Source organism: Haliotis rufescens, unplaced genomic scaffold (assembly GCF_023055435.1).
Source record: "Haliotis rufescens isolate VD_foot unplaced genomic scaffold, xgHalRufe1.0.p SCAF_73, whole genome shotgun sequence".
In the NCBI taxonomy this organism is placed as follows: Eukaryota; Metazoa; Mollusca; class Gastropoda; order Lepetellida; family Haliotidae; genus Haliotis; species Haliotis rufescens.
Genome location: NW_025964365.1, coordinates 682642 through 707301, shown reverse-complemented (window position 1 = coordinate 707301; position 24660 = coordinate 682642). Strand labels below are relative to the sequence as shown.

Genomic DNA, 24660 nt, shown 5'->3' with positions numbered 1-24660 from the left:
TAATAAAACAAGCCTATGCTTTAAACACTGAAATATGTGTGTACACTGTTGACGACTGCATGTGTAGATTTTGTGATTGTCTATTGCTGTATTTTAAACATGAATTGACAACGTTGATGGTCGAAAGGAAAGTGTTTTTGGCAGCGTCGGGATGTTGGTGGTGAATGAAGGGTCTTGTTAAAACTTTATTGTGTCCTCCTATTTCAGTGTGATTGGATAGACAGTGTATGAAGGAAGTTTGCTGGTGTATATTTAAGGATTTGTCATAAAATGTACTGTGCAGTTTTCACGATGTTTCGTTGTGTTTTAACAGTATTCGGTTGGCAGTATGAAGGCTGACTTCTAGTGGTAAACATATTTCTCTTAAAACGTCAGTGGTCTCCCGGAGCCTCGCTTCCGTTGCTAGTGATCAATCAGCGTTCTTTGTTGTGTTTTCTGTAGTTTGTTTGCTATCTGTGATAACTGTATGATAGATAACATCGTAATGGGTTTGCCAAAGGGACCATATCTATGTGACTGACCCGAACAATAAGGAGCGACGCAAGCCACATGGATGCAGGTTCCACAAACGGCCTGGAACGCAATGGCGATGTCGCCAAGCAGGAATCTGTGACGTCAACAATGGAGCCGCGTCATTGTTTAGTGTGTCCTCATAAGTACTGACATCATAAAGAGAATACGTCAACAATCAGCTGACGTCATAGAGAATCAGTCTATCGTCAGTGTACGCGGCCGGCGGACGTGGTGCTTGCGAAGTGTACTACAAAATCAGGATTTTGGTGCTACAGGAACGGAGTTTTGATAGAGGTTAGTGAGCGCCTTTATTCTTGGATGTGAAAGCCTTTACATTAAATAATAAAACAAGCCTATGCTTTAAACACTGAAATATGTGTGTACACTGTTGACGACTGCATGTGTAGATTTTGTGATTATCTATTGCTGTATTTTAAACATGAATTGACAACGTTGATGGTCGAAAGGAAAGTGTTTTTGGCAGCGTCGGGATGTTGGTGGTGAATGAAGGGTCTTGTTAAAACTTTATTGTGTCCTCCTATTTCAGTGTGATTGGATAGACAGTGTATGAAGGAAGTTTGCTGGTGTATATTTAAGGATTTGTCATAAAATGTACTGTGCAGTTTTCACGATGTTTCGTTGTGTTTTAACAGTATCGGTTGGCAGTATGAAGGCTGACTTTGCTTCCATTGCTTGTGATGAATCACTACAATCAGCGTTCTTTGTTGTGTTTTTTTGTATTTTGCTTGCTATCTGTGATAACTGTGTGATAGATAGCATCGTAATGGGTTTGCCAAAGGGACCATATCTGTGTGACTGACCCGGACAATAAGGGGTTAGAGGTTAGTGAGCGCCTTTAATCTTGGATGTGAAATTTTTTACATTAAATAATAAAAAAGCCTAGGCTTTAAACACTGATATATGTGTGTACACTGTGGACGACTGCATGTGTAGATTTTGTGATTGTATTTTGTCTTCATTTTCAATATGAATATGATGGTCCAAAGGAAAGTGTTTTTTGTAGCTTTGGGATTGTGGTGGTGAATGAAGTATCTTGTTAAAACGTTATTGTGTGCTCCTCTTTCAGTGTGATAGGATAGACAGCGTATGGCGGATGCTTGCCAGTGTATATTTAAGGATTTGTGGTAACATCTAATGTGCAGTTGTTTCGTTGTGTTTTAACAGTATTCGGTGGGCAGGAACGGATTTTGGCATAAGTAAATGAACGTCTTTATTTTTGGATTTGAAATCATTTGCTATGAATATTAAAAGTAGACCTAAGCGTTAAACACTGCCATATGTGTGTACACTGTGGACAACTGCATGTGTAAATTTTGTGATTGTATATAGGTGTGTGTAGTTTTAAATATGAATTGACAAAGACGATGGTCAAAATCAAAAATTTATTGGTAGCGTCGGGGTGTTGGTGGTGTATGAAGGGGCTTGTTAAAACTGATTTGTGTGCTCCTAGTTCAGTGTGATTGGACAGTCACTGTGAGTAGGCGTTTTCAGTAGATCTCCACAGGTAAGGCCCGACCGCCGCACTCGGGCGGATTTGTGTAATGGCTGCCGACTGCAGTGAAATATGGTTCGAATGTGTGTTGCTGGACGAGAGAGTTTACTTCTGAAACAGAAAATGCCACTTCTGTTGGAGTGGGGTTTGGTCCGATCTTTCCCAGCCCGTGGAATCCGCAGTTTGACAGGAAAAAAGTATGTGGATGCCATCTACAGTACTGTAACGATCATATGGTAAATAAATGGTTATTTTAAAGTTATTTTACAGGTGCTTCAAAGATTCTGATATTGTCTGAAGACTGAGGCTCAACATAATTATCCTGCGCTTCTCGCTTCTGTGTCTAGTTTCAGAAAGCAAATTACATGATCTTAATCCGACCCTTGTCACCTTCGCGTGATGTACGATATAGCAGGGGGCATATGTGTCTTATTATTCTTATATAGACTCCTTGATTGTAGTATGTATGGTTCTTTACTTGTTGTTTAACGCCGCACAGCATTATTCAGACGGCGGCCTGTAAATAGTCGGGTCTGGACCAGACAATCCAGTGGTTGACATCATGAGCATCGATCTATGTGGAATGTACGATGTTTAGCCTTAATGTTACCATCAAACGATGCGGTTGTACTATTTATTGACAGTTACAATAAATCTCTGTAACTTTCTTGACGGAAGATGTGTGTTTTCTGTCCAGCCCAACAGGTTTCATGTGCAACAACGATTTTGGGCCAGGGATTTTGTAAGGAGACTAGCTATTTTCCCAGTTACAACCTAAAAAATAGGCTATTTTTTATGTTAAATCTATGAGCCTCAATATGTCTTTTTGTTTTACAAAAAGTCAGAGACACAATTATTTTTTCAAGCATTTTCTGGGGCAATTTATTCGATAAAATCCCAGTTCCGTAAAAGTGAACCATGACATGCTGTGGGTTTATCTGATGGCTGATTACGAAATACGTCATTGTGGTAAAGATTTACTGAATTTAGCAGGCCAAACTCACCTCGCCGAAATCTCATGGGAGCTGGTGCCTATGTTGAAATGCGTTGATATCAGAAGCGCTGGGTTCTGTTCCTTAATCGTTCCTAACACTAGATCTCCCATACCTCAGTGCTGCATTACGGATAAGATCGCTTTGCGGAACGAAATCCAGTTTATCACCAACAAGCGCGGATACACCTTATTGGAAAAGGATGGGTTCATTTTGTGACCATCAGTTGAAATACAAGAGCTGGAGGAATACGAATTACTCGCGTAGCAATTTTCTTTTGATAGCCATATCTTTGTTAAAACATATCACTAAATGAAATAGGTATGGGTTTTTAATACGTTTACATTATGGTCCATAATTAATAGCTGAATGCCGGTGCGACGTTAAATATTTGAACTCACAATATCCAGATACATAAAACTTTCAAAATTTGTATAAATGTTTTGAATGTTAAAAAATGTTATTATGTTAAGAATTTGAGTGAATTTCGCTGTTATTGTTTAACTTCTTCAGCTACTACTTTCATTCCGAATATAATGACACTTTTTAACAGGTTATGTTGCCAAAATGATATTATAGCTGTTAATATGCTTTATGATTAATAAAGTATTTTGATTGATAATAAGATATAGTAACAATTTATAACAGTTATCAATGATTGCTTTAAAAGGAGAAAGTCATACCGATTGTGACAAAGTCAAACGAACAGTTGTGGTCATTTTGGTAGCTTGTTTATGACTGAAACGCTGTTCTTACATATTGTCACACGCGCATGAACGCCCCATTCAAGGGAATTAACTACAGGATACAACTTACCTCCCTTGATTAATGTTGCTATGGAGAACGCCATCGGAAATACTTACCTCGCTTGAAGAACAGTAATTATCCGCTATGGCAAAGGTGGCGGCTGAGATTTTTGAACTGGTAAGAATACAGCTATGCAAATAGTGAATGTTTTATGTTTCTGGGAACTTTTATGTGGTTATTAATGTAAACAATAAAATACAGTTGACCTGTGAACCTGATAGTCTTGTTGTTGAAAGGGAATCTGATCGATAACTGAACAGTTAACACAATTTGTACAAGTTTCATTGTGTTTACTTTTAGCCACCTTTACCAGGACCCACGAGTGGTCGTTGGGTATGGCGGGATGGAGATGGAGGACGACCATCGTTGGAATTCATTAGGTGAGAAAACTATTCCACGAAATATGAGGGAATGGCAGAATGGTTCTGTGGTGTAGTGGTTATCACGTCTGCTTTACACGCAGAAGGTCGCGAGTTCGAACCTCGCCAGAACCTCTCTTTTTAGGCACCACTTGATTTTTTATAAATGATTGAAACAACATCACCCCTTCATCACCAGGGGTACCATTATTCCGATTTCTTTGTCTAATTTCTATAGGGGAGACAGGGTGCATTGGGACAAAATTTGTATTATCCAGTCTACATGTATACTCGGACCCCATGGTACCGCGGCATTCATCGTATCGTGGCATTTGTGATTTCCGGTAGTTCACGCGGGACACGCCTCTTAGCGGCTGTCTATTAATTCAAATCAGTAACCAGGAAGTGCTCACTTCGTAAACAATTTCAATTTCCTCGGAATGTTCCGTCTGCTGTAAGTTAGGAGTTATTAATCTGTTGATACATATTTCTGGCATCTGTTGTAATATTGCCTTACCCCCATCTATCAATGGCCAACGATATAACCCGCAGTTCCCTAAGTAAACTTTCTCTATCGACCTGAACTAGATCATCTGCATATTCATGGCGACGAATGAGGTAACGGAAGTTACGTAGTCCGCACATTTTTTCCCGCTCGGTGCCCAGAATCTTTTGGGAGATCATAAGGGCCATAATGCCAAACTTAAAAATACGTTCTTCACTAGTAACCAAAAGATAAATACATACTTTGGGCATACTAGGAGTGCCTTTTGTATATTTATTGTTGACTTTTAACATTTTTCCATTTTGTGACAAATTATTGTCATCCAATTTTTTTTAAACAATCTTAAAATATCATTTCTGATATTTTGATGTTGACTTATAAAAATATGTTTCTCTTACTTTTCGGTAAATATGCATTGAATACCTACTGCTGATAACACATTTAGAATTTTACTTGTGCTGTCTTTGCACTTTTCTGAACAAATCACTGATGTCTGGCATGATCATACCAAGTGGTTGGTAGAATTATGTCCTCTTTTTGTCCAATTCGGACCTCCATACACAACTTTTCTCTGTACCGCGATACGATGGAGTTCTCTACCTTGTCAAACAGAGCGCGAGGACCGGCTTTTACTCGGAGCTACTGATGTAAATAATGAACTTTTATCAGTAAAATATGCATTGTTTGATAACATGAATGATATCTGATACAGAGAACACAAATAAACATAAAGGTTAGTGAGTGCATTTTGTTCCGTTTAGCGTACATGACAAGTACCGCGATACCCCGAGGTTGCAGGCTACATCCCACATGAAATGGATTCATAAAGAAATAGACACATCTTCTAATCAACCCTTTAATAATGAATCACTGAACAAAAAAATTATTTCACAAACATGAAATTAACTGAAACACAGTGATTTAAAAAAAATAATTTTCGTCCCAATGCACCCCACGCTGGGGTGCATTGGGACACATACTGGGGTGGATTGGGACATTAACAAAGACATGTCAATAGCACTTTGAAATTTGGATAGATCTTGTCTGTATGTAACTAGTTATTTTTCAGGACTCTAACTTCACAAAGCAACAACTAATTAAATGTCAGAATATGACTATTTCTTTGACCGGAAGATATCTGTAGATCAGCTCAATAAGCTCCACTGGAAGGTCAAGGAGACCAGTCATTGAACCTACTAGAAAAATATCTTTCAATGATATTACAACAAAGTTCAAGAAACAAATCCAAAGCAAATGTCAAAGTAATTACATTTTGAATTCATAATAATGATTACATGCTGGTCATTTAGGGTCACATGTTTGGGGTGCATTGGGACATGTCCCAATGCACCCCGTGCAGGGTGTCCCAATGCGCCCTGACCCTATGCTTGCATTTTTTTAATGGCTGTATGACATAACCACATGACAAAATGACCTTCATCTCTTGGCAGAATACCTTTAAGATATCACTGTTTTGAATAAAACTCATACATCAACTGAAAGATGGAACACTTTGTCATGTAAAGCTTCAATAATAGGGGTCTCAATTTTACAATGAAGTGCAAAAATTACATTTAACTTACCAAACTTCTGTCAAAAGGTGCTGCTTCCACCCCTGCTACAAAAAGTGCTATGGTGTATGATGTCACTTCCTTTAGTGTAAATGATCATGTGATTGTACACCTATAAATAGCAGTTTTGGGGGGTGTCCCAATGCACCCCGTGTCCCAAAGCACCCCGGTCTCCCCTATGTAAAGTCCTATACTGGAGTATCTTCCCAGGACAATATCTGTCCAAGGCTGCAAGTTGGAAGTCCCGCTCTCAAGATTTGGGTACAATATGTCCGAATGGGAATTGTTTTACCAGTTTTTACCAGTCCTGGCAAAAATTATTTAGATTCACGTATAAAACAATCTGATCATGCATCCACTGAAGTTGATAGATGCTTTATCTTTACTCGAACATATAAAACGGAAGAAATGTGAACATTAGCTATACTTGTTATCTAACCATAGAAGTTCATTGTTAATGTCATTAAACAGACTAATCACGGGTCCGGGTAGTCGTGTGGGTACCCGGGTCCTACTCAGGACCCACCCAACCGGAGTACCCGAGTTAGCCGTCCCAGCCCTAGTATCTCTATCCCTAGGTATAAAGGTCACATGCATAACCTAAAATATACAAACATTTACAATGTTGAAATGAGTAGGCCTACCCTTATTATGGTGCTTGTAATGACAAATGGGAAGTTGTCTGCTTTCTCTAGATAGTACTTGTTCAACCTAATGAAACTCACATGTTTTTGTCAATAGATTTGAGCTTTCTAAATCGATTCAGTTTCATTTCTTTACCACCTTCATTTCAGAAATTTGGATTTACCAAAACAAAAATCATACAGAACACAAACATTCCTTCGATATACTCTCTTTAGGATGTAGATGCCATAGCAGCGATAGAAACTAACAGTTTTAGTCCACTAGACCTTATAATGATAACATATTAAAACCCTTAAAAATGACAAATTTCTACTAGTCCTTATGATACCTTAGCTATTAGGTAGTTTGGCAAGGACTTTTGGACAAGTGGCAATTTCTAACGCTGCATAGGGCTCGGAAACAACATAGTGTACATCTTGGTAAGATACATACGATTCAGTGCATATTGCTGTCAAGAAAAGGGGTGAAATCAGGGATCCAGGTAAGTGAGAAGAAATGCTATGTCAGGTGACTCTTAATGTTCATTTGTTCATGTGCTGCCCCTACTATATCACACATCAAACCCATGAACAAATCAGAAACCATTTTACCCAGAGTATCACATGACCTCTCTGTGGTTTATATAAATTGTCATGCGCCATAGATGGCAGGGCTAAGATGATTTTGTCTTTTAGTTTTTTTACAAGCATATATATATTTAGGAAGCAATGTTAATACCAGGATATCAACTTGTCATAAAGTATCTACAAAGATTTTGATATGATACAAGCACCAACCATGTTTTTATCTGTTTTCACAATTGAAAACATTTCTGCATCTTGAAATATTGTAACAATTGTTTTCCAGTAACAATGCTAATGCAGACAGACAGGACAAAAGAAGGAAAGCAAAAGAGCATGGCAGGGGTAGAGGAGACAGGTATGTATGTTACAGTGATTACATCACACAACAAAGTCGGGGGCACGGGTGGCCCAGTCGTCTAAGGCGCCGCGATTCGCGGTGCAGAGTTACGTCCCTTGGGCTTGCCAAAAACTTATGATTGTGGGTTTAAATCCCGGTTCACCCCTATTATGTTTCTAGTTTTGTCAGCACCATAACTGGCTCGTGGATTTCACCAAAGTGCTTTCCTCCCACAATAAGCTGACACGCCGTGATATAACTGGAATAATGTTAAAAGTAGCATTAAACTTAACTCACCCACTCACACACCAAAGTCAGTCCATGCTTTATTTCAGCTTTTACAGAACCACAAACCCTAAAAGAAGAAAAGTGGTAAATAAAACTACAAGATCCACAAGACTTCATCTACACAATGTATAGTTAACTGACTATATAAGTCCAGTTGATTATCAATCTGATTATCTTGACTGGGTGCTGCCATTTTGCAAGTGGTATGAACTTCTAGCACAGTTCAGCAAGGGTGGAAAGTTTACTTTTATAGCCAGTTAACTCCCTGCCTCAGGAAGTTGAGTGACATATTCAGATATTATTTTGGAAACTAAATAAAAATTGTTGTTAATATCAATTGTTTATTGTTTATTATTGCCAAACAAAGATTTTCACTAAACAATATGCTATCAAGAGAGTTAAAAAGTCTGGGCTGACCATGACATTGTTGGATTGCTGTTACTACATACTACTACATTGGCTAGTGAAACACATTTTATCAATCATTACACATAATATTAATTAAAAAAAGTATATATAATGAGATAGATCTTTAATGACAAATGGGAAGTTGCTTTCTCTGGATAGTACTTGTTCAACCTAATGAAACTCACATCTTTTCGTCGATAGATTTGAGCTTTCTAAATCGATTCAGCTTCATTTCTTTACCACCTTCATTTCAGAAATTTGGATTTACCAAAACAAAAATCATAAAGAACTCAAACATTCCTTTGATATACTCTCTTTTGGATGTAGATGCCATAGAAGCGATGGGAACTAACAGTTTTAGTCAACTGGACCTTATAATGATAACATATTTAAACCCTTAAAAAAGACAAATTTCCACTAGTCCTTATGATACCTTAACCATTGGGTAGTTTGGCAAGGACTTTTGGACTAGTGGCAATTTCTAACGCTGCATAGTGCTCGGAAACAATATAGAGTACATCTTCCTGAGTCAAGGGAATTAACTGAGTTAAAGTCCAGTTTCCACCCTCACCGAACTAGGCTGGAATGTCGGAGTTATATTTTGGCTGGACTAACAAGTCCTGCACAGTCCAATCAAAATTGTGTAACAAATCGACATCCGGTTTGTAAACCGTCATGCAGATATCGGTTGATTGCAGATCTTCATGCGGAGAGCTACCATATCGGAGTAAAATGTCTGATTTTGATGGGATTGGTACTAGTAAATATATACTGTCATACTGATGCTGTGTTGTGCTCATTATGACATGTTTATTGATTTGTGTACATGGTGGGTGTTGTAGAGTGGCATCCAGTGTGGCTCGAGGACAGGGTCTGGGGCGGGGCAGGGGGCAGGCTCGCCCCAACACCACCAAGTCTCCACATCCATCTAAGAAAGACACCACGGACAATCCGTACATCACTCTGGAGAATGTCAAAGGTTATTGTCTTTGTATAGGTTGCAATGACTGACAATGTCTGCTTCATGGCTTATTTTGGAGATAATCACTTCTGTTTTAATTACATTGTAAATATTACATTTAGTGGTGTTTAATCATCCATGAACCACTTCAAAATTTAAAACAGAATCTCCATTCTGCCATGACTAAAATGCATTACTCTTAAGCACTTAGGGACAGGTAATTTATTAGGGGAAGGGTCACTGAAACTAAGTGGGGTCATAACAAAATAACACTGGAAAAGATGTGGGTTGCCAAAATGTATCACAACTCAGTGCTTTTTGGGGAAAAAGTAACAGTTTGGATGTGAGATTTCGACAAAATATCATACAGTCCCAAGAAAAGTCTGAATGCCCCCTGTAATAATTGCCTTATTCAGTGCATTCACGTGCATTCACAATTGCTTATCGCTCATAACCACTCTAAGTTCAGTGAAAGTAACCAATCAAATTTGATCCTCTTCCAATGTCATGGTAGAATAAGGGTCTCCCTTTTGAGTGTTGGCCACATTTTGTGTGTTGAAGTTCTTACAGATATGCATCTTTTGGATACTAGTATGTTACTGATCTTGACAATGTTAGAAGATAAGAAGACAATACACACTTTTTTATGGAAGAAACTATTTGATGTTTATACTTGAAAGTTAATTTTAATTAGCTATCATGTTCATTGATATATATACTCACCTTTAGATGTGGAAGCCTTCTGGGGGGCAGGAACATCCTCATTATGAGTAATTTGTTGGAGGTATCATGGAATAGTTGAACTATAGTTTTTTACCCACCGGATTAGAAATAACTGAGTTCGTAAAAATCGTATGTGCATTTGTGCAAATATCACTTCTCGCACACCAGTGTATTGCTTCCATCATCCGGGCGGCATTGTTGACATCAGTTTAATCTCACTGTGACGTAAGGATGAATGACGTCACACTAGACGTCATAGCTGAACATTGTCAACGTCATTTGACAAATTGTGGTTTTCTAGGACAGCGGTGGTGATCAGTGCATTTTTTAAAAAAGGGAGCTCAAAAGGATTAAGGAATAATGAGCAATAATGAAGTTATTTTACTCACAGGTGTGTCATACTGATTTTACAAATCTCGTGTAAGGATTCATGTATTACCCTCACCTTCGCTTGGGAAATAACAGACTTCTGATACTTGTTTTGTAGAACCATTATGACACACATACTTGTATAATAATCTCGATGTGTGTGTTTTTAGAACTCTAAAGAAATGATAAAGTTTTATTTATACTTCTGGATTACCAACACTTCTTGTTAATTTTCACATTTTTCATCCATTACGTTTCTGTTATTATTGAATTAAAATTTGTACTTTGTGTTTTTCAGTTGTAGCATTTGAGAGAATGACGGAGGCAGATCAGTCTCTTGTTCCCGAGTCATTCGACAGTCTACGAGGGTAAGCACTGATACACTGTATCCATGAGATTTTCAGCAATTTGTTATTATTTGTAATAATACCAGGAAGTCTAAATTGTATTTCTCTTGTACAAAAAGGCCTGTGGCCTACAAGTACTGAATAAAGTTTAATTTGATTTTTGGGCATAAAGGAGCAATATCTAGATTCAAGCTTTTAGCTCACCTGGTTGAATCTGATTTGAATATGGCCACCATGCATATTTGCCATCCATACTTGCTATTACTTTTGTCCTCAGGCAGCCTTATTAGAATCAGATCATTAGCTCTTGCTACTGCTAAACAAAGATCTGAGAACATACAACTGCGGGTCATGTCAGAACGACCTTCCTCGAACATTTACAGACCAATAAAATGACTAACAAGAAGTAACAAAAACCAATCAGAAAGCAGCTATCTCGAGCTTTACAACACTTTTTTCAAACTGGCAACTTCCATTCCAGACTCGCACTTCGAAAAATGTTTTGACAAAGTTCTTGATTCCAAATTTCAAAACTGAGCAAAAGAAAATTCTGGAATGTCTAATAGATGGGATTGTCTGGCAGTACTTCCTATAGGCCAGGTATTGTTTCAAGGGGGATAAAAGATTTCATAGTATGGGCTGTTATAACTATGGAGATTTTACTTTCTATTTGTGAACACATAAACTAATGACCAATTGAACACATCAATAAATGAGGCTGGGTGTGTCCTGAATTAATCTAACATTCTTTGCATTCCTAAAATAATGTAATAGAATTTGCGTGAGTGAGTAGGGTTTTACACCACTTTTAGCAATATTCCAGCAATATCAAAGCGGGGAACCCGAGAAATGGGCTTCAAACATTGTACCCATGTGGTGAATAAAATCTGTGTCTTCGGTGTAATGAGCCTACATTTTAACCACCAGACTACCCCAGCACCCCTCTAATAGAATTTGATTGTGTAGATGTTATATTTTTCTAGTGGAATTTATGCAAAAAATACAATGGCCACAGAAAACGCTTGCTAATCTGACCTTTGATATGGTGTGTTATTGATCTTGATTGAGATTTAGTCTGAGTTTATGCAGTGTTGATAGAGAAAATGTTTTTCCTCAACATGGTTTTAGATACAGCTTAGTAAATATTTGTTATGTGAAGACAAAAAAGTGTCATTGTTTCTAGGACCAAGCAGTTTGACACTTTCCTCATGTATCTCCTGAGCTACTTCAACTGTTTCTTTGAGAAAATGAACCAAGAAAACAAGAAGAATCCCATGTATATGTAAGTACAAATATGTCTGATTACTTCCTTACTAAATATTTACTTAGTAGTTCTTGGTAATATTTCCTGTATGAATGAAGGGAGATAATCGTCCCAATTTACCATGCAGCAAACGGTTGCCCTTAAACTTTACTACTGCTACTGCTACAGCTACACTACTACCACATTACTGCAACTACTACTACTACTACTACTACTACTACTACTACAACTGCTACTACTACTACTACTACTACTACAACCCGTGAACATCCAGGGTAGAATAGGTCTTCCCTTTGTAGACTGTTTTTATACTGCGTGAGTCACCCTTGCATGATGCACGACGAATTCGTTCTCTGCCGCTGTTTCATGTGCGCCAAGCTCCGTTGCGAGCTTCTATTTACAATTCTATTCATAATTTTGTTGGATCCTAAACTAGTATTTATCAATCGCTTCCACATTGTCAATACATGCTGACGCGAATAATAGAGGAAATATAGAGCCCCGCACAAGATATATATATTACCTGATTTGTTTTTTCTCATCAAACATTTATCCTATTGCTATGAATATGAACATTTTTGTAGGTAACCTGTTATACCACAAAATATATACATATTATTTTGAGCTTTTAAGCATTATGCAAAATTATGAAAATATTCAATAGTTAATTTCACACCATACCTTCATGTAAAGCTGTAGCTGAGGTTGACGATTGCACGTCCTCCAATCAAACGATGCGGGTTTGAACCCCTTTGGTGACACGTTTTTGGAAAAAAATTGAAATAAATGTAAAAAATAGCTGTGTCTATTCCAAGTGGAAATTAATATAAATGTTTGTTCAAGATAATGTATAGTTGACAAACAACTGTCCATTCCTAAGAAATAATGGAGCGTTCAAACAAAAGAATGTCATCACAGATGTGTTTTAATGATATATAAAAAAACCTTATCCTTGGGATAAAATCTTCGGGCTGACGCTCATTGGTTTTATCCCGCGGATGTGGGTTTTAAATATCATAAAAACCGTCGGACTTGCTTTATCCTACACATAGATGATACTGTAATTAAGTATTGTAAAGATTTTTGAAAACAAAACACCTGAGCAGATGATATAGACTTATTTTGAGTCTGTCTACTTAGAATATGCCAGAAAGAAATATATCTGTGCTTGGAGTTGTTGTTTATGATGCTATTGACAGTAATATTTGCTTGTAGAGAGCCTAGCCTATCCGAGAAGATGGCGTACGCGGATGCCTGTGCGAGACTGGACGTTGCCCAGCGTCTGCTAGGACAGTCCTACTGTGTGCTGGTGTTGGGGCTCGGCCTGGAGGATCAGCATCACATGGGCTGTGGACAGTATGTAGTCCCCATAGTAGTATCATAGCATTCAGAAGACCAAACAAAATACTTGTGTTTTAGCAATTTGACTGTGACAGGTTTGAGCCAGTAGGTAGCTCAAACATGATTTCATTTTTGTTGTTGATACTTTTTGATCTGGTTTCTTAAGTATGTTTACAGATTTGATTAAATAGTCATGGTTGCAAATGAAAAGATTGATTTGTTATGTTATCAGAACTCATGTGTTCGTATTTTTGGCCTAATCTATATTTAGAAACAGCATTCTTATGTCAGAAGTTTTAATGGAAGCAATGACAAGAAAAAGTAAAAGAATATCAGACAGTTTTAAAGTGAAGTCATTTTCAGTAAGAGGGTGTTGGTGGCCCAGTCGTCTAAGGTGCTGCAATTCCCTGTGCAGAGTTATGTCCCCTAGGTGTGCCGAAAACCTATTATCATGGGTGTGAACCCTGATTATGTCTCAAGGTTTGTTGGACACCGAAAATCCGGGTTTGATACCCCACATTGGTACAATGTGTAAAGCCCATTTCTGGTGTTCCCTGCTGTGATATTGCTGGAATATCGCTAAACGCAGCGTAAAACCATACTCAATCACTCAATCACTGCTTGTTGGTTTTGCTGAGGTGGTAATCTTCTAAAACCTGCACCACTTTTGACATTTCTCCCAAATATAGCTGACACGATGAGATCTATATAACAGAAACACTGTTAAGAAAGTGTGAAAACATATTCACTCACTCACTCATTTTCAGTGAATGACTATGTTAAGACTTTCCTCCTACATCAAGCTGACACAACAAGACACATATATGGAGCTAAAATACAGTGTCAAGAAACAAACTCACACAATCAGTAATATGTCTTTATATCCCTATTCCCTATGACTAGTATGAATTTTCTATGACCCCCATGAAGACTTTAGGGAAGAATAGATCATTGTCACCTCATAATTATCATCAGAGCTAACACGAGGATCAAAATCGAAAGTGTGGTCTGGCTGTTTGTGTGTCAGTGTAATCAGATGGTGTGTGGATTCAATGACTGGTTTGTCTGGTCCGGACTTGATTAATGTACTTCTAACTGTGGCATAAAACATTATTCTCTCACCGTTATTAATCTATCAATACTGTATCATTTTTCTCTTTTAAGGTCTAGAGTTTCCTCCACGTATAAAGATCGCTCAATGTTTGAGGTGAGTTAATCAACTGTGAAACCTCACTTATATCAATATTAGTATTGTGTTGAGTGCACACAATTAAAAAGCATAGAATGTGTTTTACACTGACTGTTTTGAAAACATTATATAAATGTTGTTTTTATATCTTTTTCAGAGATTTTATGTATATTGTACATATATTGTTTGGATCACATTTCGGAGGAAAGAGTTTGCCATTGTCAAGAAAGAGATTGGAAGGTAATGCTTTGTCTTGTACAACGTCCCATATTAACTGTAAACATAAACAGCAATCTGTTGACAGGTGTTCTTGTGTACTTAATTCATAAACATACATGAATATATTGGGGGCATGGTGGCCCAGTCGTCTTTGATGCCGCAATTCGCTGTGCAGAGTTGCATCCCTTTAGCACGCCAGAAACCTATGATTGTGGTTTCGAATCAGTTATGCCTCAATTATGTTTGTGGGTTTGTCATCACCATACCCGTGCTTGTGGGTTTCACCGAAGTGGAAAACGTCTGAGACCTGCATCACTTCAGGCTTTCCTCTCGCATTAAGCTGACATGCTGTGTTATAACTGGAATACTGCGGTGTGAAACCAAACATACTCACTCGCTCACCCATTTATTTATTTAATATTTGTCGAAATGGTAAACCAGGTTTTAAAACTCTTGATAATGGAACGAAATGCCAGAGCACCCAACAAGATAGCTGTTGTAATAGAATCACCATAATGTTCATTTCAGAATGTTGCGATCTGACACGTTTAATCCAGCAATTCGAGTGAAGTATGCACCAGAAGGTGAGGATATTATTCAAGGAAATAGTCATTTGCATATCTGCGGAAGTGAGAAGAGAACAGGCAAAATGTTTAATCTAAAGGACGATACATGATAACAGCCTTTTCTGGCCTATGGTTATTTCCCATTTCAAATGTATGGAAACCTGTAAAGGTAGTAATAAACCTTTTAGTTTATATTATCTCCAAATTGAAATTTTAACATGACCATAAACAGATTTATGGCTAAAATGGGTGAACAAGGATTTTTTTTCATTTAAAAGTAGAAAATGAGCACACTTTAGCAAATCTGTGACCCACATCTCCTATAAAAAAATACTTTGGTCAAAGATTTGTTCATGCTGAAATATAAGAAAAATTCTGTCTTGAACATTCTGGGTCAGAATATAAAGGTCCCCAGTCATCAGACGATTAAACAGATGGTCATGATATCAGTCACTGGTTTGTCTGAGTCACAGCTTGAATACACAGCTGAGCTGAGTGTGTAACAACAAGCTATCATGAAAACCCCTACAGCAAATATGCAAGCATTGAAAAGTAAAAAGGGCTAGTTCAATTCATACAAGCTCTTTTTGTCATTGTTTATAAGTGCATTTTCTCTAATTTTCAACATCTTGGCCTTTGTTATACTTTTTGCTTTTAGTAGTGTAAAGGTTTTTGTTCTGACTTCTAAATGCCAATCAAAGACTTCAGTAAGTACTTTGGTTTAGACACTTGTGTGTAGGGAGTTGTGTGTATTCTGTGGCTTGTCACTGAACGTTACATCTCACATAACAGAGTCAAAGGAAGAACAGAAGCCAGACAAGGATGTGAAGGTGCAAGACAAAATACAGGAGAGGATAGAGGAGAAGAAGCTGACCCCAGCAGAGTATCGGCGCCTGCATCCGTGAGTTGGCTGAATCCTGTCTACTTGACAAATACTTATATAAATATACATTATCCCAAGCTTTCAGTCTCCTACCTTCATCACCATTGCTGTAAATGATTTGAGCAATAAACTGAAATGACGTCATAGCTTAATTCACTTACAGCAATGGTGGAACAATCATCTCCAGTAATATAGTGCTGAACTGAAAGTCTGGCTGATGAAGGCCGGGAGGCTGAAAGCTTGTAATTACATTTATTTATGTCTTTTTGAATTCCTCTAGTAGCATTGAACACAAAAGAAGATTTTATATTTGTAACTCACTGTGATTGTTGCATATGCATGACTTAAATCCATACAGACGGTAACTGTTTCAGTAATGACATTGTTTCGGTTTCTTACTTGAATATCATACAACTTCCTTGTCTCATTTTGTTTGGCTTTGTTTCAGGAGGAGACCTGCCATCAAATCAATCATTAAGTATGTGTCATGTTTTGTTGTATGTTGTAACATGAAGCGAAAATCAAAACAGTTCCTGTGTTTGAAATCCTTTGAAGTATAGATACAGACCAACTTAAAACATGTCTGGGACGTCATTCCATTCTTTGAGCTTCATTATTTTTAGGGAATGGAGATTTGATTGTGTTCTCTGCTGCTGTTCCATGTGCTCCATCACGAGCTGATCTTTGTGGCTCTGTAGAATGTTTGTCAAAGTGTAAGAGTTGAGATATGTAGGGGAGTATCCTTGTAACTCTCCATTCCCTAAAAATAACGGGCCTCTGCTCCATTATTTTTAAGGAATGGAGAGTTACTTGGACATTCCCCTCTGCATAATGCTTGGTATGGAGATTTATTTGAATGTGCCATCTGAGTTGCACTTAGACATCTGTAAATATGATTATATATGCAGAGAACAATGTTTACAGAGTTTATATCAGTTGTAGTATTGATGGTCATGTGATTACCTTTCAGTCAACGGTCCCCTGCTGTGATATCTATACTACCATCTCCCAAGGAGCAATCCCACTGGCTGTTTAAGAGAGCAAGGCCTGTCTCTCCCAAGTAGGGACATAAGCTTACTATGCATCAAAGTAGTATTTAAGGATGGCTCATTGAGATATACTTCCATACTGTGTTGACTATTTTTTAAACTTTAGTTGGCTGAATTTATGGCACACTTCTTAAGTTAAATATGCATCAAAGATCTATTTAAGGATGGCTCATATTTTTATGTACTTTGTTGACAATTATTTGCGACAAACAAAATAAGTAATCCTTGAAAAAAATATTGTGGCAGTACTGACACTGACCATCAAAGGTCAATGATCTCTTTGCAATGTTGTCCTTTGCCTTCAACACTAGATTTAACAGTTTTTTTAAGGACAGACAAATGTATTTCCTTGTGTTTTACCAGTATAAAAAATGTGAAAACAAACTTTTATTAATTTGAATTTTTGTTAAAATTTTTAGTTCCTTTTTATAAAGAAACTAAACCTCCAACCAACATGACAACAGTTTGTATGTATATTTTATATATTCTCCTTAAGCCACAGACTTAAGTTATTCTTGGATTTCATAGAATTTTCAGTCATAGTGTATTCAGTATTGCGATATATCTGTCACAGGGTAGAATGAACCTTGACATGCTTGCTACATGTAACATAAACAACATAAAGTAGATCCCGTAGATACCCATCACAATATTACCAACCCGTGAAGATCCGGTGTAGAATAGGTCTTCAGCAACCCATGCTTGCCGTGAAAGACGACTATGCTTGTTGTAAGAGGCGACTAACGGATGATGGTCAGGATTGCTGACTTGGTTGAAGCATGTCATCATATCCCAATTGTGTGGATCAATGCTCATGATGTCAATCACTGAATTGTCTGGTCCAGACTCGATTATTTACAGACCGCCGTCATATAGCAGGAATATTGTTGAGAGCAGTGTTAAACAATAATGAACGAACAAATACGTCCACAATACCACATGGATGTATATTTCCAGCTCACTTGGGCGGAGGGACCATGATGAAGAGGAGGAGGAGGAAGAGCAAGAAATGATACGGTCTCTGACCATCAACACAGTCAAGTTGAAGTAGGTTCTTTCACCAATCTGTTGGATACTCATTGATTCTGTTGCTTGTGGGCAGTGTTTACAGAAGGTGGTGTAGGAATATAACATTCACAGAACAGCTGAACAACACAGACTTGTATTTTAACCAGAACCAAGAGTTTAACAGAGTTGACATCTGACTACAGAATTTGATGTTATGGGATTAAAATATAGCTGCAACTTGTTCTTTGGAAATGGTTCTTTGAAACTTTTAGTGTGGTAAAATGTAGGGCTGTGTTTTGGGGAAAATATTTTGTATCGCAATGTATTCTATATAGATGTACAGATATACAAGTATCTGTTTTCTGATACTTATTGCGATATATTGGGCGCTAAAGTGTTTGACAGTGACTGACACTGATTGTACATGCAGAGCCTATTTTCTATAGTATACCCCGGTAGTCATTTGTAGTCATGGATACAGGGGAGATAATGTGAGAAAAAATGACTTCCATGTTTCAGTTTTTATGTCAATCAATTTAGAAGGGAAACATCAATTGCGAATGAATGTATGTGTAGATTTAAAAGATACAAAAATTATTGAAACTTTTTTAACCCAATATACCGGAACACAGAAAAAATATTGTAATACGTATTGTTTGAAAAGCTTATTAGGGTATCCAGGTGATAATGTGCAGCCCTCGTAAAATGACATTAACCATGTTTTAGAATTTAAAGTTTTTCTTCATTCATTGATTAATGTTTCAATTTGGTGATTGTCACTGATTGGCAACAAGATGATATATTTCCTAGTGATAGTAAGTAAAGCTATCTTTGTTAAAAATGGTTACAAATGGTGTTTAATGTTTAGCTTCTCAAACGTATTCCATTTCAGTGTATTCCAAATATGGTTGTTGGTATTGTTTGTGGTAACATTTCAGGATTGGAATCATTGGGGAAGCTTCCAGTGGATTCAACAAGGTGACGCTGATGCCTCTGGGTACCGAGAACGAGGAAGAGGAGGGGGAAGGGGGAGACGGACAACAGAAGGAGTATGTGGATTGATTATTGTAGCACACTCAGGATAAACTCACTTGGATGTCTGCGATAAATATTTCTAATATTATAATGTAAATAAAGCACTGTTGTTACTGTGAAGGGACCTGTGAAGATCCGGGGTAGAATAGGTCTTCAGCAACCCATGCTTGCCGTAAAAGGTGACTATGCTTGTCGTAAAAGGCGACTAACGGGATCGGGTGGTCAGGCTCACTGACTTGGTTGATGCATGTCACGATCCCAATTGCGTGGATCGATGCTCATGATATCAATCATTGGATTGTCTGGTCCAGACTCGATTATTTACAGACTGACGTCTTATAGCTGGAGTGCAGCGTTAAACAACAGACCAAAATCAAATTTAAAAAATGTAACTGTGAAAGATACTTTTGCAAATAATATCATTCTACATCTTATGTCTTTTTGATTTTTTTACAGAATGTCTGAAGATGCCAATGCAGACAAGAGCCAGACTGCAGGTCAGTTCCATGATGGTAGACAGATATACACACAGACTGTGACATACACATTGATAGATAGGTAGAGACACACACGGATTGACAAACATACATAGACAGAGAGACGACCAATCTAAAATCAGACCTCAGTTCTCGCTACCGCTAAACAAAGATCTGAGGACATCCCATTACGGGTCACGTCAGAATGACCTTTCATCCGACTAATCAGAGCATCGCTTACCAGATTATGAAAGTGACAGTCGGAATGTGATTTCTGATCATGCAGCCTTGAAAACTTTAACTCCAAACGATAGTTACGGGTTTAACGACTGTATCCATACAATCTAGACCATCTGTTAGTCATTCCAGAATATTCTTTTGTTCAGGTTTCAAAATTGTAATCGAGAATTTGTCAAAATATGTTTCGAAGCGTAGTCGCCAATTTGAAATTAGTGCCGTAAAGCACGTGAAAGCTGCCTTCTGATTGGTCATTCCATTGGTCGGTCAAAGTTCGCGCAAGGTCCGTCTGACATGACCCGTAATGGGATGTCCTCAGATCTTTGTTTAGCGGTAGCGAGAACTAAGATCTGATTTTAATGAGATTGAGAGATGACCTAAGTGGTTTAGTGGATAGAGCGTCTGCCCGGAGAACGGAAAGTTTGTGCTCGGCATTAAGTGCATAAAACAAGGGCTGGTCAGCTGGGAGTCAGTATACTGTGTCTGAGTGGGTATTCATGTTAAACTGCGGCATGGTGTCTCACTGTGCTAGCACTATAAAAGCGGTGTTAGTCTGGACTAGTACAAGCAGCTACAGACAGATGGACGGACGGACATGTTGCAATATAGGTGCAATAATCTGGAATGCAATTATAAATACAGAATCTCACCTGAGTGACTTTTGATATCAAATATATCAACGAGTGTTGATATATTTGATATCAAAAGACACGAGGGTGAGATTTTATTTATCATCCAACATCATTCTTCCAACTTTTTCAGTTTGTAGACAGTAATAAGCAGTGTCTTAAGTGTAAAAAGTACTGCTAACAGCTCAGTAGAAGTCATGGTAACAATGACGCCACAATGGTCTGAAAAGCATTGTAATGCAATTTCATTACAGCGATATCTACAATGTAGATATGGCTTGTTCTCACCCAAGCGATATCTTCAGTGGCTCAGGGAGATATTGCTTGGGTTTTGAATGATAAAACCCATTACACTTTACCTCACAGTAACTACCAACTGGTGTTATATTTCAGATCGAGGCATGAGTCGACAGCAAACGTCTGTTTCTCATGTGACAACTGAAGTCAATGATGATGATTAGATCTGATGCACCACCAACATCCAGAGCATCATCTGCTCAAAGAAGTAAAACTGGGTCACTATTGTATGTTGTGTGTGAGGTTACACAAGTTCAGGACAAGTGAGGGCAGACGTCAGAAGAGCCAGGACAACAAGGCAGCTGCCATGTGGGCATGTTTGATGATGGTGATAGAGGTGACACTGTCCATTGATCTCAGATGAAGACTGTCATCATATATGGGTCATTTTCACCATTATCCACCAAATATCAATACTGAATATACAATGACTAATGGAGTAAATCTTTGTCTTTAGTATCAATATTGAGTGATCTACTCGTGGAGAAGTGATACACTGGTTATAGTGGGATTTAGAACCTTGCTACCGTATTGGAAGTAATAAGCGCCTATGGCACTTATAAAATTGACAAGGGTGGGATCACTTGTTTAACATCATACTCAAAGAATCAAGTCTGTTTTCAGAGATTGAGCGGTAGTGAACAAACTTAATTCAAAACTAAAACTTTTTCGATAATAGGTACAAGGCAATTTGATATACTCCTTCTGTGCTGCTCGTTTCTGTAAAAAATTGAATATACACAAGAAAATATTGACTGTTATGTAAATCTTCGGACCATGTATAAAGATTACTTTCAAAATGGTCTAGAAGTTGGTCAGGGTATTCTTATTAGAGCAGGGCGGTTATTACAGCGAATGTGGTACAGAGCTCCAGATAAGCTTTTGGTGTTGTGGGTATTTTACCCATGCATTTCAAAATCATTGGGTATCAGTAATTCTGTCTGGGTATTCAAATTTCTGTTACCCACTAGTTTTTACACATGTGGGTTTTTATATTAAATATTTAAAAACACCATTCATGTAGTCCCTGCAAACTGGTGTCGTGTGGGTTCGAGAGCTTTATAGGACTCAAAAATACCACGATACTTCCACAAGAAAGTGTGATGGCAAATGATCATGATGTAACTGTCATCGTTGACTTTGGCAAGGTTTTTTTGGCTTTATTTTTGTAGCGCATCGGTAATGTTCGTTGCGTATTTGATACACTTGGATTTTATTTTACTGCGTATTTCTGTATTTCTGATGCGTATTTTACGCAGATACGCAGCTTATCTGGAGCTCTGGCGGTATATTCAATTGTCCAACTGGGTAGATTGACGCCATATGTACATGAATGATGAATAAAGTCATAGAATCTTTTTATTTCTCTGTAACGGGACGTAATGACAAGTATGCACATTTGCACAAGTTCTCAGTGAAATTGTTGTCTGTGATATTTTACAATTTTGTTGTTGATTCATACCTCTGTTCAGGATATTTATTGTACAGTATCATTAAAACAAGTCAAATATTTCAGTTGAAAATAGCTTTGTGTCTTTGTCATGACCATGTTAAAGTGTGTTTGCTATTGTAGTGTATTGAAAAATGTGTACTATGGAAATAAAACTATTTTGGTTTCATTTAACTAGTTCTGGTGTTAACTGTTAGGTATGCAAAGTAGATTAATCAGTACCACCCAGGGGTATGGGAACAAGTATTCAAGGAAATTATTTGTAGTTACTCTCACTGGGCATTATAACTTGTGCTTAATGCTGATGGCTAGTTAGTTTCAATTGATTCCTTGCTTTTATTGTTTGTTAAGTGACACATTGCATGACATTAACGGGTATATGGATTCAGTTATTTTTTTTTGAAGAAGTCATCACCCTAAACTTTTATGTTACATCATCCCAAAAAGAAAATAAAGACGATATCTCCAACTGATATAAGGAAACACATTTTGACATATTTCCCCAGAAAATAGTCTATGGGTAATATATAGAGGGTATTATATGAGTGTTCATGTCATACTATGTTTATGACACGAGTGTCCTAAACATAGTAGGGGCACAGGTGGCCCAGTCGTCTAAGGCGTCTAAGGCGCCATGATTCGCTGTGCAGAGTTGAATCCCTTGGGCATGCCAGAAACCTATGATTGTGGGTTTGAATCCTGGTTGCCCCAATTATGTTTCTAGGTTTGTCAGCACCAGACCCGTGCTCGTGGGTTTCACTGAAGTGGTAAATGACTGAGACCTGCATCACTTCAGGCTTTCCTCCCACATTAACCTGACAGGCGTGCTATAACTGGAATACTGTTAAAAGCAGCGTTAAACCCATCTCACTCACTCATACACCCTAAACATAGTATGACATGAACACAAACATAATGGGTTTTTTTCATTTCCGAAGATGTCTTCATTCAGAGACGAATTTTAGTGTTTACCTATAAGGACAGCAAGTTGCAACAGCAGCGGAACCACAATTTGTCAAATCACATCAACAATATTCAGCTATGATGTCGTTTCTAGTGTAATTTCATTCCCACCTCACAATAACATTCGAATGACGTCAACAATGCCGTCCGGATGACGGAAACAATACACTGTTGTCTGGTGACATGATATGACCCTAGGGCACATGATTTTTTTTTATGAACCGGCTGTTTGCCAAAGTCGGTAATAAGAAAACTTAAAGAAAACCTACTCGCAACTTAATGTGGAAAAGTTACAAAATTAATTTCACTCAGTATCCATTTGTTATACTGGGACATTTAATCTTGATGGGCTTAAACAATAAAACCGTCATTTGTCCGGACGAGTACAAGCATACACACAGGTGAGGTGAGGTAAAAATGGGGTTTAACGTCGCGTCCAAGATAATTGCACTTATATAGCGACGTGCATGCACGTGTGTGTGTGGCTGCTTGTACTAGTCCGGACTGATGCCGATTTATAGTGCTAGCACACTGAGATACCATGCCGCAGTTTAACATGAAAACCCCACTCAGACACAGTATACTGACTCCGAGCCGACCAGTCCTTGTTTTAGCCCTTTAATGCCGAGCGCCAGACAGGGTAACAACAAGTACCATCTTTTAACGTCTTTTGGTATGACGCGGCCTGGGATCGAACCCCGTACCTTCCGCTCTCCGGACGGACGCTCTACCACTAGACCACGGAGGCGGTCCATACACACAGACACACACGCACACACACACACGTACGTGCATGCACGTGGCTTTATTTAAGAAATACACGACGAGGGGGAGTTGTTTATGGTACAATAAAACACTGCAGAGAGATTTGGTTGGTTGGTTTGTTGTTTTACGCCGCACTCAGAAATATTCCAGCTATATGACGGCGGTCTGTAAATAATCGAGTCTAGACCAGACAATCCAGTGATTGATATCATTAGCATCGATCCACGCAATTGGGATCGATGACATGCTTTGAACAACCAAGTCAGCGCGTCTGACCACCTGATCCCGCATATTCTCAAAATCCTCACGTCGATTAACTGTACCTTTTCTCCCAATACCGATTGCCATATCTCTCCCATATTCGGAAGCCCAGCTACATCTATAGGGA

At 38.1% G+C, this 24660-nt stretch overlaps 1 protein-coding gene and 1 non-coding gene across 2 annotated transcripts; both read left to right on the top strand.

Moving 5' to 3' along the window:
* The first annotated feature begins 3809 nt into the window (after window positions 1–3809).
* LOC124121479 (protein phosphatase 1 regulatory subunit 36-like) lies at window positions 3810–21494 on the top strand. Its single transcript, XM_046484488.2, has 17 exons — window positions 3810–3942; window positions 4126–4205; window positions 7752–7823; window positions 9344–9480; window positions 10853–10922; window positions 12085–12183; window positions 13381–13521; window positions 14671–14713; window positions 14853–14935; window positions 15443–15498; window positions 16273–16381; window positions 16812–16841; window positions 17334–17423; window positions 18370–18459; window positions 19359–19469; window positions 19912–19952; window positions 21191–21494. Exons 1-17 carry the CDS (start codon window positions 3910–3912, stop codon window positions 21256–21258), a joined length of 1353 nt encoding a protein of 450 aa, XP_046340444.2. The 5' UTR covers window positions 3810–3909; the 3' UTR covers window positions 21259–21494.
* On the top strand, window positions 4247–4319 carry Trnav-uac. Its single transcript has one exon. It is a non-coding gene; the product is annotated as a tRNA-Val (tRNA).
* Window positions 21495–24660: the final 3166 nt, after the last annotated feature.

What these genes read in the sequence shown, in the direction of transcription:
- LOC124121479 (XM_046484488.2), top strand. Translation starts at nt 3,910, where the DNA reads ATGGCAAAGGTGGCGGCTGAGATTTTTGAACTG. An exon ending in AAGAAGAATCCCATGTATAT is followed by an intron (nt 12,184 to 13,380) that starts GTAAGTACAAAT and finishes ATTTGCTTGTAG; the next exon opens with AGAGCCTAGCCTATCCGAGA. An exon ending in GCAAGGCCTGTCTCTCCCAA is followed by an intron (nt 17,424 to 18,369) that starts GTAGGGACATAA and finishes GTATATTTCCAG; the next exon opens with CTCACTTGGGCGGAGGGACC.